The 19,769-nt window shown below is 41.8% G+C and overlaps 3 protein-coding genes across 5 annotated transcripts; 1 reads left to right on the plus strand and 2 right to left on the minus strand.

Moving 5' to 3' along the window:
* The first annotated feature begins 202 nt into the window (after window positions 1-202).
* On the plus strand, window positions 203-3,061 carry LOC4332614 (ubiquitin-conjugating enzyme E2 32). The gene is made up of 5 exons (XM_015775489.3): window positions 203-428; window positions 864-995; window positions 1,084-1,168; window positions 2,086-2,249; window positions 2,329-3,061. Exons 1-5 carry the CDS (start codon window positions 315-317, stop codon window positions 2,773-2,775), a joined length of 942 nt encoding a protein of 313 aa, XP_015630975.1. The 5' UTR covers window positions 203-314; the 3' UTR covers window positions 2,776-3,061.
* A 1,046-nt stretch (window positions 3,062-4,107) lies between these two features.
* On the minus strand, window positions 4,108-7,075 carry LOC4332615 (ATP-dependent Clp protease proteolytic subunit 5, chloroplastic). The gene is made up of 9 exons (XM_015772777.3): window positions 6,881-7,075; window positions 6,708-6,797; window positions 6,465-6,588; window positions 6,291-6,383; window positions 5,796-5,841; window positions 5,641-5,713; window positions 4,951-4,985; window positions 4,770-4,858; window positions 4,108-4,551 (listed from the first exon to the last, which is right to left on the minus strand). The coding sequence occupies exons 1-9, from the start codon at window positions 6,979-6,981 to the stop codon at window positions 4,354-4,356; spliced, it is 849 nt and encodes a 282-aa protein (XP_015628263.1). The 5' UTR covers window positions 6,982-7,075; the 3' UTR covers window positions 4,108-4,353.
* Window positions 7,076-8,093: 1,018 nt separating this feature from the next.
* LOC4332616 (protein SEMI-ROLLED LEAF 2-like) lies at window positions 8,094-16,335 on the minus strand. 3 transcript variants are annotated; one of them, XM_015777499.2, is made up of 20 exons: window positions 16,293-16,335; window positions 14,944-15,129; window positions 14,625-14,699; window positions 14,406-14,521; window positions 14,189-14,300; window positions 13,984-14,106; window positions 13,840-13,887; window positions 13,254-13,453; window positions 12,452-12,648; window positions 11,848-12,128; window positions 11,496-11,645; window positions 10,885-11,274; window positions 10,442-10,591; window positions 10,246-10,321; window positions 10,042-10,166; window positions 9,632-9,823; window positions 9,366-9,506; window positions 9,079-9,213; window positions 8,636-8,836; window positions 8,094-8,530 (listed from the first exon to the last, which is right to left on the minus strand). In XM_015777499.2, exons 2-20 carry the CDS (start codon window positions 15,076-15,078, stop codon window positions 8,411-8,413), a joined length of 2,967 nt encoding a protein of 988 aa, XP_015632985.1. In that variant the 5' UTR covers window positions 15,079-15,129; window positions 16,293-16,335; the 3' UTR covers window positions 8,094-8,410. The 3 variants fall into 3 exon arrangements, with proteins under 3 accessions (XP_015632985.1, XP_015632984.1, XP_025879981.1); XM_015777498.3 differs by having other exon boundaries at window positions 10,885-11,277; XM_026024196.2 differs by having other exon boundaries at window positions 10,885-11,277; window positions 16,262-16,335.
* Between the last annotated feature and the right edge of the window lie 3,434 nt (window positions 16,336-19,769).

The raw sequence follows: 19,769 nt of genomic DNA on the forward strand, positions 1-19,769 counted from the left end.
ACCAATCGGAATATTCCATTCACTCACCGCACGACCTATAAAACCAATAGCGACGTGCCACGTTAGCCCATCCACGTCGCCCCCCCTCCCACTCTGCCCTCGCCGACACGTGGGCCCAACATAGTAACCGGTCCCACGAGCCAGGGAAAGACCAGAACCAGCTCTTCCTCCTTTTTAATCCACCCACCGTTCCCACTCCTCCGCTCCTTCCTCCCCTCTCCCGATTCCCCAATTCGGAGGCCAAGCCTGCACCGGCAAGCGGCGGCGGCGGCGGCGACGAGGCGAGAGGGTTCCCTTCCGCGGAGCCGGCGGAGATGGAGGCCACGGCGAAGTACAACCGGGGCAACCCGGCGGTGAAGCGGATCCTTCAGGAGGTCAAGGAGATGCAGTCCAACCCGTCCCCGGACTTCATGGCCATGCCCCTCGAGGTCCCCGATCCTAACCCTGCATCCTGCATTTACATTCCTGCCCGATCTGGTCTTGGTTGTGTCCGAATCGAACGCTAGTGGGGCGAGATCTGGTTTTGATGGCGTTTTTAGGGTGCGGAAATTTAGAGGCTTGATTTAATGCGTTGACCTTGGGGGTTCATCTGCATTTCTTCTTGATCTGATTGTGCAGTTTGTGCAATAACGAAATGTTGGGATGTTAGCGTATATCAATGTTGCGATTAGATCATCGTATGCAGGATGACTCTTGATATTGGGTAGTATTACGTCATTTCGATTAACTGGTGTGTGAATCAAGTGGGATTCCAGTATTACTTAGGCCGTTTCCATGATATATTTTCGGATTACAAATTTACTTATGGTATTCTGATCGAGGCTGATGTGTTTTTTATGATTTAAATGTATGTATTTGTGTAGGAGGACATCTTCGAGTGGCAATTTGCGATCCTGGGGCCACGAGACAGTGAGTTTGAGGGAGGAATCTACCATGGAAGGATCCAGCTGCCATCGGACTATCCGTTTAAGCCACCATCATTCATGCTGCTCACGGTCTGTAATTTCCCTGCGTTAGCTCACCATGCTATTTGTGAGCCCTTGCTAAATATTGTTTTTTATTATATGTTTATCTGTTATTCAGCCAAGTGGAAGATTTGAGATTCAAAAGAAGATTTGTTTGAGCATATCCAATTACCACCCTGAGCACTGGCAACCATCATGGAGTGGTGAGTACTGAGTAGCATTTTGTTTCGAAAGGGATTGTTCAAGTAAGCCCTTACGTTGGGGTACCTAATGCAATGAGTAGCACCATATTTCATAGTCCACGGTGATTTGGTCTTGTGGGCTATACGAGCATGGTGCAAAAGTAATGCCTTCTTTTTGTATTGGTCTTTGTGATTTTCATGGGCGAGTACTTGCCCTATGACCAGGCCAAAAGAAACATGCACTTCTCCCTGCAGTTCTTACAAAACTTTGTGTTCAGCAGCTTCCTTTCAATGCTGCTAAGATACAATAGGCAGTCCATGGTGTTCTTGTTTTTTACAATTTGCTGCTTATCATATCCTTTTGTCAGTTGGTGTATAATGAGAGATATATGCTAAAGCTTGTACACCAAATTATTCAATCTTAAAATACAACCAAGGATTGGCATGTAATTTTTTCTATCCATTCATATGGTGGGCACCATTTTTCATAGTATACAAATATTTACTATGTGTACTATACGAGCATGGTGCCAAATGAAACTATTCTTTGGTTCTTTCAGGAATCGTCATGTAGCAAGTGTTTAGCACATGACTGGACCAAAGGAGGGACATGTGCTTTCCCTTTTTATATCTGTCCTGTGCATATCTTTTTGCTGTGAAGGAATAGTAGTACTTTTTGTGTTTTTAAGACAGCGTCATAGCCTCAATACGGAACTTTTGATTTTATTGCAATTTATCATGGTTGGGAGTAAGTTAGATAGGTAGTGAGTATATATATGTACAGATTCATAATTCTTTGGGGAGGATATTCGTGCTATGTCCGCAAATAATATATTAGTTACCCATTGAGGGATTGCCAATTTAGTGTTAGAAACCATTATGGCATTGATCCTCCAGCTGATACCAATTCCTTTTTTTCCCGATTGTTTGTGTTGCAGTGCGCACAGCTCTTGTAGCTTTGATTGCATTCATGCCAACACCAGGTGGTGGGGCATTGGGTTCGTTGGACTTCAAAAAGGAAGATAGACGGGCACTAGCTATCAAATCACGTGAAACACCACCAAAGTTTGGCTCTGCAGAACGCCAAAAAGTAATTGATGAGGTAAATTCCTAACACTTGTTTAATAAGAACAAACGCACACCTGTTCTGTTTCTGATGCAAAGAACTGTTGCAATGACAGATCCATGAGCAAATGCTCAGTAGGGCTCCCCCTGTTCCTCAGCTGCTGACAAATGAAACTAATGAGGAGACTAACCAATTGCCTGCATCTGATGCTTCTGATGAGCATGCACACAAGGCAGTTGGAGGCGTGAACACGGCTGGGTCCAACTCAGACTCTGTTAATAATGACCTTCCAAGGCCTGATTCTGAGTCAGAAATTGTACAACACATTGTTGAAGGTCGGACAGAAGGGGTTAGCAACCATTCAAGGGCCAACTTGAGCAGAGAAAACATTCCAAGAGTTGCTCCAACGCCACAGAATCCTGTTGTTGCAATCCAGAAGCCAAAGCATGACAGATTATTGACCTTGGCTGCATTTGGACTCACTCTTGCTATTATGGCCCTTGTGATCAAGAAGTTCTTCAAAATCAATGGTCTGGCCGGTTACATTGAGGGCAAGTTTTAGGTAGGTTTGTGCATAGATTTGATAAGAGCTATACTACCCCATTCGGTGTCTGAGCGGCTGCTATGCTTACCATAAGTTATAAACCCCTAAGAATTGTAAATGGCTGTTTAGTTATAGACGAAGTTGAATTGGTCCATTGGTACTACCCGTACCTTATTGTATATGCAGTACACCTGATGAAAATCGTTCTAAGGTCTTACATGATGTGCACAATTGTATATGCGGTACTCATGAAAATCATTACAAGATATTACATGATGTGCGCAACTGCACGTATGTTGTGCAATGGCCAGCGATCCGTTTGTTCTTGACGGGCATGAAAATTCTTACTCCCTCTCTTTCAGATTGCTGCCATTCTAGCATTCAGTTTGTCTTATCAAGACACTTGTCATTTCTCACCTCAAAGCATTTCTCTAGCCTTCATTAATGCAGCTACGCACTACTGTTAATCAAAGTTGATGTAATGATGTTAATGCTACTTTGATAAATGATCGGGATATAGTTCACGAGAGTCGATGTAATTTGTTGCGAGAACGAGAACTAAGTTTAATATAGTCAACTACTAGCTCTAAATTATATATAGCCAATGTAATAGTCAATTAATACAATAGTTACTTACTATACTATTAATACCTGATTCTACATGTCATACACAAATTTGTAGTTCGCTGTTTTTCTCTCTTTTCATTTATCTCTTTAAAATATATTTATAGCTGGCTTATAGCCTGCTATTGTATCTTCTCTAATGTAAAATGAAAATTTGCTAGAACTAATGCGAAACGAGAAGTATTGCATTCAGCATTACGATTCTCCCACAGTCCCACTAATGTGAAATGAAAAGTTGCTAGAAGCGAAACGAGAAGTATTGCATTCAGCATTAGGGAGTATTGCATTCAGCATTATGATTGTCCCACTAATGTGAAATGAAAAGTTGCTAGAAGCGAAACGAGAAGTATTGCACTCGGCATTATGATTCTCCCTACATCAGAGCCCATATCTAATTTTACCTTGCGTATAACGTATTGCCAGCAATTCAACGCAAGGTTCAGAATACTACTACGTACACCCTCCGTTATAAGTCACTCCATTTCATCATATTATAAATCGTTTTAATTTTTTTATAGATAATCTTTTTTAAAATTTGATCAAGTATATAAAAAATATAGCAACATTTTAATACAACAAACATATTATCAAAATATATTCAATGTTATTTTAATAGAACTAATTTAGTGTTGTAGATTATGCTAATTTTTTGATAAATTTAGTCAAACCTACAGAAAATTGTCTAAGGAAAAAAAATCAAATCGACTTGGCATGAAACAGAGGGAGTATCAAATAAGTTGCAATATTCATCGCAGAAGATATCCTCCTAATAGTACATCAAATAAGTTGCAATATTCATCGCAGAAGATATCCTCCTAGTAGTACATCTGTATTGTACAAACTTTGAAGCCTCAGGATGTGGTTGCTTGTGGAATCGCAAAACTATCTTGCCAAGCTAATAAAAACAGTGGATGCAATAACAGTTCTAAAAGATAACCAAAAAATGCTCCGTGGAGATTGAGCACTCCATGGCTAACTAGAAGCAGGAAGCGGTTGAAGGGCTTTAAGGGGATTCATGATAACTCCATCAATTAGACCATACTCCTTTGCCTCCTTCGCGCTCATGAAGTAATCACGGTCAGTATCTACGTTGATCTTATCTAGGGGCTGCCCAGTGTGGTATGCTAGGTATCCATTCAGGTTAGCCTTGTGATGCAGCATCTCATTAGCCTAAAAGAAATAATGGAAAATCAGTGACAGAAAAATCTTCTGGTGATACAAGTAACAATAGAAAGCCAGCGGAGTTGCTATTCGCTTGTGGAAATAAATGTATTTCATGTAGATCGAACCATATACCGGCAAGAGAGAAACAATGATATGGTTAATTATTTGCTATTGAGATGTCGTCCTGATCTTGATAAAAACACAATTTAACTTTGTGGATTTACCTGGATCTCAAGATCAGTCTCTTGTCCTTGGGCTCCTCCGAGAGGTTGATGGATCATTATTCTTGAGTTAGGTAAGCTGTATCGCTTCCCTGTGTTACATTCACAAGTACAGTATTCAAGGATTCAGATCAGTCTAGTTGTAGAATAAATGTAGTACTTGCATTAACAATCACTCAATTACCTTTTGTCCCAGCACTAAGCAGAAAAGCTCCCATACTGCCAAAAAGGGAAACAAAACAGTGAAAATGAGTGCATAACCGAAATCAATGCAACTTAAGGCAAGATGGATAGCTAAAAGAGAGCATTCCAAAAGTACAATGAGAAAGAAATGGTTACAGATTTGCAGCTGAACAGTTATCATGTTTTACTAATAAACTGTGTGCCTGGAATACTGATAAGCACTCCTGAATTTGCATTGTTGGCTAAACATTGATAAAGTACATGAAATGAAGAAACTCTCCTGTTATCAACATCCATATGGATTCTCACAAACATAAAGTTTGAAAAATTATATTTTGATTAAGGAGGTATGAGGGTACAAAGCTTCTTTGCTAACATGCGCAGCACAAAATTTGATCTCAGTCAACCCAAAATCCTAGATTGAGGCTGATTATACTGAATAGAACATGCCTGATACAATCAATGATTTGGTGTGCTTCCCACATTATGAAAGGAGAAGGAATTAGGCGGGATATACAACTGGAAACAGGTGCATGTTTACATGTTGACCAGAATATAGCAACTGAAACCCTTACTTGAATAATTGAACAGAATGCTAAAGAATTAAACATTATAAGATGCATAAATTGCAGAGCGTCACAAATCCAAATCAATTGCCAATTAAGGATATCAGTTTTTCAGTACTAAATACCTTGCAGCAAGTCCAATACAAACTGTGGAAACATCAGGTCTGATATGCTTCATCGTGTCGAATATGGCCATCCCTAAACACAAAATGCAGTTTGGTGTGAAACAAATGTTCCAAGAGTGAGATGGAGCTATGAAAAAAAATGGATGAGTTATTACCAGCTGTCACTGATCCTCCAGGAGAATTCACATACATAATGATATCCTACAGGAATGTTGAGAGGAAGTCAAGAATCGAGTACTGAATGTAAGTACGAAATCATGAATATATGGTGCCATGGAATCAGGTCCTGGTAGATGAAATCGCAATACAAGCCTCACCATAAGGTTTGAGGTCACAACTACATAACTGAATCACAGCCTAAGCTAGGACTAACAAGGACTCATATATAACCCAAAGTGAGTAGCAATGGTACTTTAGTGTCTGGTATTGAGTATTGACAGATAAAAGGACCATTTTATCTGGGGATTAACAACAATCATCCATTAAAACAAGACACCATATAGTTCATGTAAAATTGTAAATACAGTGAGCACCACTCCCTTCATCGCCTCAGTATTTTTAGAGTAAGCAGTTCGTAACAAAGCTTTGGCAGCTATTGGTATAGGAAATAGGAATTGGATGTCGGATAGCGTCTTATTCATCATTTTCACCTTGTTAGGATCGATGGCATCGAGATATAGCAGCTGGGCAACGATGATGTTCGCCATATCATCCTCCACGGGTCCACCACACCGGATAATCCTCTGTTCCACAATCACACAGAGTCAGACAGCACACAGAACCCTCCACAAATAAACTTGTGCAACAATCTAGTGCTCCCGTACGTGCTGGAAGAGCTGGCTGACGACGCTCTGGAACCGCTCCATCACCATGGGCGATGGCCCGCGTTCCTGCCCCGACGCATACTCCACAGGGAAGTAGGGCGACCTCGGCACCACCAAATCATCCCTACGAAACACACAACAACCACAGCATCATCAGCTCCCTCGCATCCCCACCCAACCCTCCCCCAACCAGACGATGCAGAGCTACAAATGGTTCGTCACAAAATCAACCCCCCCCCCCACCTGATCGACCAAATCCCGCTCCTCTGATGAGCGGCCCCGTGGCCAGCGGCGGCGGCGGCGGTCGCCACGGCCCGAGCGCACCTCCGGCTCCTGCAAGACCGAGTCAGTTAGGGTAGAGCGAGTGGAGCCACGACAGAGTAGAGTGAGGAGGGAGGGGGAAGAGGGGAGTGAACCTGAGGAGCGGCAGAGATCTCGGGGCGGGGTTCGCGTTCGAGCTCGGGCGGAGGAGAGGGGCGGTGAGAGAGGAGGAGGGGGTGGTGGTGGTGGTCGCCATGGCCGCGGCTCGTGGGGGTTTTGGGCGAGGGTGGGGGCTTTGGTTGCGCCTCTTATCCGGGAGAGGGTGGTAAGAAGAAGAGAGAATAGTGTGTGTCTTCTTCGAGACTCGAGAGAGAGGAAGACGAGGAGAAGACGCGGGCCATGCCGACGGTGTTGGTAGGCCTTTGGACGTCGGGTCATGGGCTTACGTGACGCCCCGAAAAGGTTTTTGATCATTCCCTCGCGCGCGCGCGCGCACCACGGACGTCCACCAGACACACACCCGTTAAATTCTAGGGAATTTAAAAAAAAACAACCCTATAAATCACTTGAAATTTCACATTACATCTCATAAGTTATTTTATTGTAAATGTCCACCCCTACTCAGTTCTTTTTTTTTGTAAAAACCATTCTAGTGCGAACGTGTTTAACCGAATCAACCCATTATCGCTGGGGTAGGGATACCACAGGTTAAAACTAGTCGAGTCAATCTTGTCCAAGTGCTTTTGTATCAGATTTATTCTTCATGTTTAATTAATTTTTTTTAAAATACAGCGAAACTCAATACAAAAGTGTCAAGACTGTACTATATAAATATTTAATTTTGGTAAAAGCTTCATTGACAGCTCATAATTCATGAAAACATGTTGATTCGATTAGACAGAGTAGATGGGTGGTATTTGCAATAAAATGGCTTATAAAGTGGAATGTCAAGTTTCAAGTGATTTATAGGATGGTTTTTGCAATTTTCCCTAAATTTTAAGCGTCACTTTGAATCGCAGGAATAAAAAAAACAGATAAATAGGAAAAAAAACAAAAAAAAGATTTTGATAGAAATGTAAATGTAAAATAGATAATTGCAAACATAGAAATGACCTTTTGATTAGATCACATGAAAAACATTTCTTGATTCAAAGAGCTATATAGAAAAACTATAGAAATAAGATCCTCCAAAATGTAATATTCATGAACGCCGTAATAATGTGAACTAATGATTGTGGACTTGAGAAACCCATGACTTCACAATTTCATCCGCGCGAATAGCATGCAAATATTGCAGGAAACCATCTAATCCTTGCAGTGATAAAAGGAAAAATAGCACCGGAGGTCGACGAACATGTCCCCCACAGATTACTCGAGTCTGAAATAGAATCCTACATCTCAAAAAAACAATATGGTCATACATTGTCATACATACCCTACAAACATTTACTAGTGGGCTACATGGTCATACTACATAGTACATATACGATTGTCATTTACTGGAGGGACACAGACATAGCCATACATTGATACACAAGCTACTACAACTAACAGTGCTACAGATAATAAAGGATAAGCCAGATCGGCCAAGTCTTTCAAAAGATAATCTAGTTCTGATGCTCAGGTACTACATCCTAGCACTACTAAACATGGTTAGGCATAATCTCGAAGGCTTGTCATGGCTGCTACTGGGCACGATATGCAGCCTTCAGGAAGTTGTCGAAGGGGCTGGCGGGTGGGAGCTTCACTGCCGAGCAAGGCTCCAAAGTCGTCCGGATGCTGCTCTCGAAACCGCATGAATTTACCTGGATGAATGTCGATTGCGATCGTGAGGGCCAGATGATACACACAGATGCAGAATAGGCAACATTCCAGAATGACATGGGAGAAAGACAGGACAAATCATGTACTTTAGGAATGATGAAATGCTGCGCAGATGGAAGGCTTGGAGCAGGATTGTCTGGCGTAGAGTCATGGCCATTGACAAGCCAGCTTGAGAGCTTCTTCCTAGTGCCTGATCCCAAGGCTTCGCATTGACTGGTCATTGTGCCGTATGGGAGCGGGGAGGTCGAAACAGATGCTCCCGCAACTTGGCCGGCTACATGTAACGCCTGATTACAAAGATATGAGTTCACAGTAGAGAAAATGTTACATAGATTCAAATGCTCCATAATATATTTGTAGCCGAATCCACCACGTGATAAATACTATTTTGACAGCAGCAGAAAGGGGTACAAACACAACATGTTATGGTTCCATGCCACCTTAACAATTAATAAGATTAGGGCAACTAGAGCTAGCTGAGTAGCAGCAACTAGCAAACCATGTGCAAAGGCAGCTGATAAGTACTCACCGATTCAAGCAACTGGCCAACACCTAAGACACGAGGAACAGATTGTGGCATCGTAGTCTTTGATATCGAGCTACCGGTGTTTGTAATTGGTGACTCATGCAACCCACCATCTACTGAAGAGGTTCTTGAACACTCCTACAATGCAGAAGACAACTGAGAAGATACAAAAAGTAACAATAATTTTCATAATGGTAAGGTACAGTTACAAGGATCATTGCACCATCAAAGAATTTTATAAGAGCTTCCACCAGATGAATCATTAAAGACACCAGTTTTAATGTACCTACCTCATCAAAAGAAAGGGATTCATCAGAAAATGCCTGAACATGAAAATTGGCCCAGTCAAATGCTGAATTTGACCCAAACAAGGGCACCTCTTCAGGTGTAAACATTTCTGTGAGCTCCTTCACCAGTACATCCTTGTCCATCTGGCAATAGCAATTCCAAGAATATTAGATAACTGCACTCAACCATTGCTGTCAACAGCATGTGACCTCAATAAGAACACAACGTGCAGTGTCAACAGCAAATAGAAGGCAAAATCAACCTTTACCTCAGTTAAATTACACAGTGCACAAGCAACTACATCAAGTACTCGCTGATCATTAATCCCCACTTTTGTCCTGCAGTCAGAAAGTACAGATCTAGCGATTTCTTGATCGCTATCAGAACCATAGTTACCTAGATCAGATTGCAACCTTACATAGAGTTGCAAGTCTTCACCAATTCTTAGATAAGGATCCATCTGCAAAATATTTCATGAGTTATTTTCACTAAACAGTCATGGACATAAACTATTTTTATTTGTCAAATAGTAAAAGTAAGCAAAAATTGGTACACAAATAATTGGGCAATGAGCAAAAAACTAGACAGCAAATAAAAACTATTGCCAAAATGAAGCACTTTCATGCATATGCATGATTCCGTGAAAAGATAGCATCTGTGTTAGAATTAGGTACTTACATTGCAAGATGTAAAGCACCTCAGCACATCAAACAATTCAGTAATGTGACAGACTTTCCCAGCAAAAGCTAGCATGCTTGTTGCCAAGGTAAAAATAGACCGCTGGCAAGAAGGGGAAAGGACTCCTGGAAAAACATACATAAAGGCAAGTGACTTTTGTGGTTCAGAAGAGATCAATCACAAATTTCACTGTGTGGGTCCTACCATTTGAGGTTAAGGAAACACTACGAAGGGACAGCGGCAACTGAAAAAACTGAATGTTATTACTGTTCCTTGAATCCTGCAGCACCAAAAAAAATATTTCCATGGCAAAAAAAAATATAGCTTAGACAAACCATGTGAACTTCCACTGCATGCAGGAATAACAGTAATAGTTATATATTTTCAAATCAACCCGTACCTTAAGGCGAGAAGAAATAACCGTGAGGCTGTACGAGTGACCAATCGCCTCATAATTAAAAGGAGTGTTATCTGTCTGAATTGCCTGTACCCAAAACGCGGAGAGCAATTGATTTTTTTGATCTTCAGTTAGCATGACAATATTAGCCTCCTGGGAAATACATAGAGAGGATTATTCAAATATCACGATTACCATACTCTAGGATTATATACATGCATGCCCCATCCGACACAAAAAAAAACATCGGAGACAATGACACTAAAGCAAGAAATGAACAAAGGATGTGTGCTTCAATTACTACGTCCGACACACAAAAAAAAAAACATCGGAGACAATGACACTAAAGCAAGAAATGAACAAAGGATGTGTGCTTCAATTACTAGTAGAAGTGCCATGTCACTGCAAGCAGGACAAACAATCAAACTCACTGAAAGAAAAAATACCTCTGCAGAACTAGTTAGTGCTGCATATCGATCAGTGAAAGAGAAAACCAGCTTTGAAAAATAAGCCGAGTTTTTACGTGCCCAAACATGTTTATTTTCCTCTTCACTTATGCTTTTTTCCTTCTCATCATCCATGTTTCCTGTCTTATCAGAACCTAAACTTTCTTTTTCTCTCCTTAACTTCTCAAGTAGAGCAGTAGCTGAAGCAAATACTGATGTAGTCCGAGACTGCCATTTTTTTGTTTCATATAGAAAGTCTGATTCACTCCTCTGACGGCTTGGTCCTTGAACAATAACAGCAGAAAACATGTGGTGTGCCCCCACACGAGTGTCAACATCTGGATGTACCATGGACTTCAGTATCTGCTGGAGGAGTGCTTCTGGAAACAGCTGCTAAGAAGAGTTATTAAAGAATTAGTAAAGAATGGCAGAAGTGATCCACATAGCATTGGTCAGAGAATAGTATTTTGTAAATATAGAGAAGAATATTAACCACAAAAGTTAACTATTTTATCCGTATATGAGCTACACAGTTCCTGAACTTGATTGCAATCCTTTTTATTCTGATACTTAACTCAAATAGTGAGTAGATAGTATAGATTCAGACTAACCATAGGAGCGTTTAAAGACATTGATGTCAAGGAGATTATGTGCGAAAGGATCAGCAAACTTCCAATCGATGCTCTGGCAACCACAGGCATAGAAGGCAAATTCTCCAGTGTAATTGCCATCATGTCATAGAGCGGCCGCACATCATTAATCTGGAAGAATATCCCAGAGATTAGCAAAAAATGGTGAAACTATAAGAATATATGGTAACATAGTTATGAACTGGCGTGATACTAGTGTAAAGTTTTTGAAACGCAAGCTCATGCAATTAAACATTGCTGAGAAAGAAACACCAAAGTAATCTGTGGCAGATGATAAAATGTTAGCATGTGGCTGGGATAGTGGATAACATACTCCTGTGACAACTTCTAGAAGACAGTCCTGCAAGAAATTTTGAAGTGATTCATTCAAGTTCAGCTCTTCAATACTGGCTGACTCCATGGCCTCTAGTGTTTTCCTCAAGTGTCTGCACAAGTCACCTGCTACTACAAGCTCAGCAGCAATTCCTCGTGATCGTAGCTGCCGTGCCAATAAAGTAGCTGTCTGGATCATATCAGATTTAATCTGAGGATCATACAAAACATTTTTGTGGTCGAGGTGCCGGATGACAGAAGTTAAAATCAATTGTTCGTTGCCTGAGAAGGAAAATATGAATTATCAGACAAGGACAAGCCCCCTGGAAAATACAGAGAGTAAAATAAAGTGCAAGCCCAGGCTGCAATGTGTTCAGTAATGAAGTTGACAGCAAGCTCTGTAACAAGAAGCACTAGTTTAAAGATATTTAAATGGAATGACATTTATTTATTATTTAAAAAAAGAGGAAATTAGTAACACACTTGGTATTACTGGAAGAGTTAGGAAACTTCATGTTGATTGTCAGATATCACGCTGTTTGCAATTTTTTATTATTTTTATTTTGCAAGCAGTTTTCCAAACCTTATTATGTATAAAAACTTACCTGAACTTTTTTCAAGATAAGACATATCAGACAAAACAAGCAAAGCTAATCCCTGTCGAGGAGCCCATTGCTTCTTTTTATCGAAGTAAGAAAGCATTGGATCTAGGATGCGTCGCATTGTTGTACTCTCTTTGGCCAGCTCAGCAAGCTTCTGAACACAAATGTGTGCCCATACTTCTGGAGATTCACGCTCCTCCCTGCATTGACGATTACATCACTTGGTTAAGCATAAGGGAACAGATAAGATGCTTCAAATATTTATGTAGCACAAAGTATGACTAGAAGAAGTGTGTTAAAAATATAGATCGGTAACTATCGCAAGAAATGCACTTATGAAATCAAGTCCACATTCATTTATTGATTGGTGAATCAATCAGCAAGATAACTCTGCTATTCTTCCGAGGGGAATTTTTTAGATGGGGAATGCATTCAATATCCTTCTACCTTAACTGATAGATAACTTCTGGCATGCTCTTCTTATAAATCTTCATACGCAACACTACTTACTTTAGACAAACAACATTAAATAATAGTTGAAATACATATACAGCTTAAAGTGTGTCAGTTTTCCAATTATAGAATGTATATATCCTTCAAAATAGGAAGGATAAAGACATGATTTATTGCATTGACAACAAACAAGACTGAAATAAAATGAAGGACTGGGGTATCACAATAATTACACTTTTCTGCACAGAGATTAGGAAACGAGAGTGCAGAAACACTTATTATCTACAAAGTATACAATTTCAGCACAAAGTTTAGGAAATTGTGTAGCAAGCACATAATAAAGATACTTCACCTGGTCAGGGCTGAAGAATCCCTAGCTGATCGCAGTCTAATAGCTGTACTGTTGCAATTTACATCATTACCACCACCTAAGCCAGCTCTCCCCTCACGTCTTACTATTTCATCAACCCAATTATGCTGCGGTGCATGTCTTTCTTCGTCACCAGCAGCAGATTCTTCCACTCTATAATTCTCCAAGACTGACTGCACAATCTGCCACACCCAGTGAAAGTAGAGTTATTCGCCAGTAATAATAAAAATGAAAACAGTTCAACAAGAAGCCTTTCCTCTAAGGAGAGAGAGCATAAATGAACTATTTGGCTGTTAATGTATTATGGCCCGATAAATCAGGTAGATGTCAGAACAACAATAACTAAAAAGTTGGATATGTGTGTTTGCACAGATGACAAGAAAAATAACTGCTCTAGTATGTGGGGATAAATTGGCATCTCTAAGTTAGTGCAAATGGATAACCTCAACCCAGTAAACAGGTTCATGTGCTAGTATGGTATCTTGAACTCAAGCAAATAGGTTTAATTTCCAATAGATTACAAGGAATGAACGATAGGTGGTTCCCACAAGGAACCTATTGTCGCTACCTCATCAAAATCCACAAATATGTACGAATGCTCCTTCATGAACCAGATCTGCACAATATTATGATAGTAGTTAACAGAACTACACTTTGAAACTAAGTCGTGCAAGAGAAAGTCAGGAAAAGGATCTGAAAAGGCATATATTACCATTGCTGATAAGCACTGAAGGCTTGCTGCCCGGAGAAGACTGTGCTCCACTCCCTGTTGCCGTGAGAGCACACATACTTTGCGAACCAAGCTTTCAATATTCCGTGCATACGTGTTATCCACCTGTTAATGTACCATAATAATGATTCTGATACATACACTAAAGAAAACAAATGATCAAAGGGTAGTATTTACAATGCCTGACCTGGCTATAAATAAACTTCGCCAAAGTTTGGCATCCAAGAATATGAATGTTCTCTTGCTTGCTTTCCAGGAGCTCAGTAAGAACATTCACCAGGCTAATGGCAAAATATGCCCTATATCATCACATGCACACAATAACAAGAAATAAGAACTCTTCCTGTCAAATAACAGTTCGATATAGGAAACCTAAGGGTCAGCCAATAAGTTTGCACACTCACATTTGCTCCTTGCAAATGAAGAGTAGCTTGCTGTATGCCTCAGTGATAATTTTGATAAAGTTCACATGAGCAGAACGTAGCTCCTTGTGACTCCTCTGTTCCAGAAACTTGGCAATCTGCAATAAGCAACGGTAAATGGAAACATGAAAAAAATTAACCACATACTCAGGAGTATTTTATCAGTATAATAAAAGGTAGCAATATGATATCAGCACATGCCTTAGGAATGCGCAGGGGATTCTTCGCTGCATATTCACATAACTTCATGATTTTCCTCTCATTTGGAAGGCCATCCTGCAAGTAAATTCTGCAAAATCAGCAGCGCTACACTTGACAGTGAAGTTGCATTGTCCACGAATATGTCGTCAGTGGAGAATATAACCATTTGATAGGCAAACTCCATAGAGCAGGTTAACAAGGACTATTAACTGCTTATAGATCAAAAACAGCACAATGCATTAAAGTTGCAGCAACAATGTCCAAACAGGACTTGCTAATCTAAACTTGCACAGAAATAAAGTGAAAAGCAAACACATACAGGCGTCTTGGGGAATATCTCGGCAAGCAGTTTCTTGTAACGCTTGACAGGGCGCCGCGAGCTTGGGCGCAGAGCTGGACAGCACACGCACATACTCTCACACGAAGGAAAGAGCTTCGCTGACATGAAACCCATCTTCCTTGAACCCCAAAGGTTGGAGCAACCACCTGGTTCTCACACCTCAACCTGCATAAAGGCATCAAAGTGTTATGGATCTCCAATGCTTATCACCAATAGCACTAGTGACTAATGTGCTAGCATGCGTGTAGTTTGGTTGTAATATACATGGAATTTATTGGCAGCAATCAAAAGAGAAACTGGCAAGGATCTGTGAAGAAGAGAGGTATAGGAGATTAGGAGTAGAAGAACAAGGAGAAAGGAAGGGAGATAGAAATCTTGGCTATGTTATGTACAGCCCATGCCACTACTCCATCCACAAACCAGATCATTAGTCTCTGAATCTCACAGCCCAGTCCAACACCATACCATCTAGAGGATAGTTCATGATTTAAGGCAAGTTGCACACTTGTTTTTGTGAAATATGACAGCTAAGCATGCATTTCATGCACAAGGGTATGGATTCTAATGTGGAGGTTCATAGGCTGCCAAAGATTGTGGTTGTTATTAGAGTTTTGCACCCTTGGCTAGGTGAGCCTCATGTTTTACTTAATGCGAACCTGGATGTCAGTAATGGATAGGTAGAAACTTTGCACTTAAAAAAACAGCAAGCACGGCGGGTTACCATTAGAATAATAGCAAGGAATGCTAAGCACACCATCCTGATTCTTAAACAACGTCTAAGTAAAGCACCTAAAAATTGGTTCAATGATCAAAAGGTACCACTCATTGCAGGCAATGAAGGCCTGAGATGAACTCCAAGAGAACAAGTAAAAATTAAAAGTATGCGGCGGTAGCGAAGCCATAAACCAGCAAATTGAACCACCGGCACTAGATCGAGGTTGCAGCAACAGGGAAAGCACCGCGCACTGGGCAAGACATGGCATCCCTAAACCCCCCAAACAAAACCTAAAAACTGCGAGACAAGCAGCAATAATCCCAAATCTGCACAAACCCAGAAAAAAACACACGCACAAGCACACAGACCAAAATACACCACCGCAATGAAGCGCGAGGACTACTCGTAGGCGGCCGCATTGCCACTCCAAGCCTCCCCAGCTTCAAATCGACGCACCGACGACAACATCCACCTCAAAAACAACCCCCAAAAAAAAACCCTCAATCTTCGTCTCACCGACGAAACCAACATACCACCCTGAAGTCGCCGCCCAAGAAAAAAAACGAGAAAAAAAAAACAAACCCGCAGGAGAGCGAGGCAGCAGTGAAGTTACCCTTCCACACTCCCGCTTCGCAGCCGCCGCCGTCCAGAGTGCCGCCCCGGAGAAGCACCCAGGCCCAGGCCTTGAAGGGGAAGGGGGAGGAAGATTTGGGTGGGGAGGGAGGGAGGCCGGGAGTGAGGCGCAGCGCAGAGGGGCAAGGACAGAAGAGGCCACGTGCCTCGGTGGCAGGGCCAATTGGAGCAGCCTTTTTCTTTGCCTTTGCCCCTGCCCCGCCCCGCGCTTTCCACACACACCACCCGTCTCTACCCAACGGGACTCGCTTTTTCACAATTTCAGTACAGCTCGAGGGCTTTTTTGGGAAGCGGGTGAGAGACCGCGCATGCAGGTCGGTGGCGCCGTGGCTGAGGCGGCGAAGGCCGGCAAGAGAGAGAGATTGCCGGCGCTCGGTGGCCGGAGATCAGGGGAGCGGAGAGCGGCCGCACGCCGGGGCATCCACCGGCGGCGGAGGAGGGCACGCGGGAGAGAGAAGGGGAAGAGGGAAAAGGGGGAGGAAGAGATCGAGATGGGCGTGAAATAAGAGGAAATTAGGATTTCGAGTGGCTGACAAGTGGGTCCGGAGGGGCATGGTTGTAAATCAAATGTGTACTGTATATTGAATTATTGGTAAGCTTATGGGCTGAAACATGCAAGGGGCTGAAATGTAAATTTATTCAATAGGCCATTCAATGCGCCACACATCATTAAGTCGTTGTCTCGTTGAAACCAAAGAGCGATTCCTATTGACACGATCTTGAAAGTTAATCATGCCAAAGTGTGTTTCTTTTTACAAATCAAAATCGTAAAACATTTCGCATGATACGCCGTCCATTAGTTGCTAAAAGTTTAAGAATTGACTGTAGTTATTTCAAAACTATGTTTATCTCAAAAGGGATGTGATAGTAAAAGTTATAGTGTGGATATATATACAGATACAACTAAATTAGTAATACTACCTATTAAATATTGCTAATAGATAGACCTACGGTCTACGGAGCAGCAGTGGAGTTGAAACTTGTGGACTTCGAAAAGGATCTTTTTTTTATGTATCCAAAGCTTACTTAGTAACTACAGTTACTGTTCATTCATTAGATTAAGACACTGTGATGCATCCTAGGACATTGGTAGTAGTTTAATTAGTCCCTGGTCACCCAGGTTGGTGCGTTCCAGACGCTTACATGCATGGCTGAATTATGTTGTTCAGTGTTTTGTCAGGACATCGGATTCTTTTTATGGTTATGCTTTATTTAATAGGTCCATGGATTAACTCGTGGAGCAAAGGACCATTTGAAACGAGACAGGATAAATGATGGAAATTTCTTTGCATGAAGGAAAGCAGGCGATACATTACAGGTTACAGCATGAAGGAAATTTCTCCGTCTTCCGCACGGTGAAAAGGAGATATTCTCAGCGCCTAGGGTCGCTTAATTGGTGAACTAGGGTGCGTTCGTTCATGGCGGATTGGGTGAGAAAGCCCATCGTATTCCGCGCGCACGCTTCCTAAACTACTAAACGGTGTATTTTTTGTAAAAAAAAATTTATAGAAAAGTTATTTAAAAAATTATATTAATTCATTTTTAAAATTTAAAATAGTTAATACTCAATTAATTATGTGCTAATGGCTCACCTCGTTTTGCGTATCTTCCCAATCTTCTCAATCCCCTTCTCCTCAAACTTTAGAGAACATAATAATTGTTTGTTTAATAAAGAAAAGACAGATAACGGTATGCTTGCCTGGGATGCAGGTACTCTGCAGCACTGGCGCCCGGGCCCACATGTCAGTGAGCAGTACCGCGCCCGGGCCCACATGTCAGTGAGCAGTACTGCACGTGCAGTACTACAGAGTGAGCAGTACTGCACGTGCAGTACTACAGAGGATCTCAATTGGCTTGCCTGGTACTCCTACGAAAGAGATGGTTTGATCAGGATATAAGCAGCCTTCGGTCCCACTACATTCATGCTTCATTAGAGTTCTTTTGAGCTTTTTGCCAGCCACTTCCTTATTTTCTCACGAGGGCAAGTGTTATGGTAGATGTGCCACATCTAAATTTATCCACATCATTCACTCATAAATTAAGAGGTAACCTATACAATATGTCACCTCTAGTACACAAATACCAATGTCTCTTATACTCTCACACCCCTCTTGAAATTTGTGTGGAGGTTACCTCTTCATTTAGGGGTGGTTCACCATCTCTCTCCTCACTTCTCTCCTCCACCTCATCACTCAATCCAATGTGGCACATTTAGGGGCAGCTTATGGAGCATTATAGTACTTGCCCTGAGTACGTTATTCGAACGGATAAAGATATACTTCCTCCGTTTTATAATTTAAGACTTTCTAGCATTACTCACATTCATTTATATGTTAGTGAATTTAGATATATGTATGTGTTTAGATTCATTAACACCTATATATATGTGGGTAATACTAAAAAGTCTTACATTGTGAAACGGTGGGAGTATTGTTTATAAAATGGGACTGTCTATATATCTGTTGATAGAAAATCAAATCTCCCATCTTTCAAATTTTTTACCATCGGATATGCTTTAAGATTCGTGCAAAGACATTAACCCTAGCTCTTCTCCTTCCGTTCCCCTCACATCGCTTGTTCTGCCGCCCCCATCGCTCTTTTCTCTGCTCCGCCCGATCCCCCATCGCCACCGCCCGCCTCGCCGGCTGTCCGAAGGGCGTCAACGGCACCGGCGAGACCCCCCTCCCCCTCCCCCTCCCCCTCCCCTCCCCGAGCATCGGCGACGAGATGCCCCCACCACCAACACCGGCCCACTGCCGTCCTCCAGCCCCGCAGCTCCGGCGCCTCGCCGCCCACCGCCGAGCTGCCGCCTCCCCCGGTCATCCCTCTAGAGATGGCAAACTCCTCTCCTTCCCCTCCCCCTCCCACCCCCACCCCACCCCGGGACCCTAACCCGTAGGGTCCTCTGCCGGAGTCTAGGGTGTCGCCAGCGCCGGAGAAGAAGAGGAGGTTGCCGGAGTTGGAAGAGAGCATGGAGCACGAATCTCAAAGCTCATCCGATGTTCCAAAAATTGCAAAATTTGGGGAGGTGCAATTTCTGTCGAAAGAAGGTTAGCAATTCCGTTATAAAATATCTTCTATGTACGATTTTCTTTTTAAAAAGTCAAATTAATTTATTTTTAAATTTTATAATAGCGAATACTGCTTAATTAATCAGTGACTTTTTTCATTTCATGTGCGACTGTTTAGCCCACTCAAAATGCTTAAACGAACGCAATCATTACTGGGAGCCTACTATACCTATATGCTTATCACATTTGTTTGTCTTTAAAATAATACTCCTATGTACCGCACATTCCTTCTTTCGTGGACGAAATAAGGATTGAGGAAAGAAGAAAACATATCATCACATTTAAATCTTAGGGTGTGTTCCTTGCTCCGTGTTCCCAACCCTTCTTCCTCGTGTTCCGCTCGTACGCTTTTCAAACTACGAAACGATGTGTTTTTTTTCAAAAAG

The sequence above is a fragment of the Oryza sativa genome, chromosome 3 (assembly GCF_034140825.1).
Source record: "Oryza sativa Japonica Group chromosome 3, ASM3414082v1".
Classification (NCBI taxonomy): domain Eukaryota; kingdom Viridiplantae; phylum Streptophyta; class Magnoliopsida; order Poales; family Poaceae; genus Oryza; species Oryza sativa.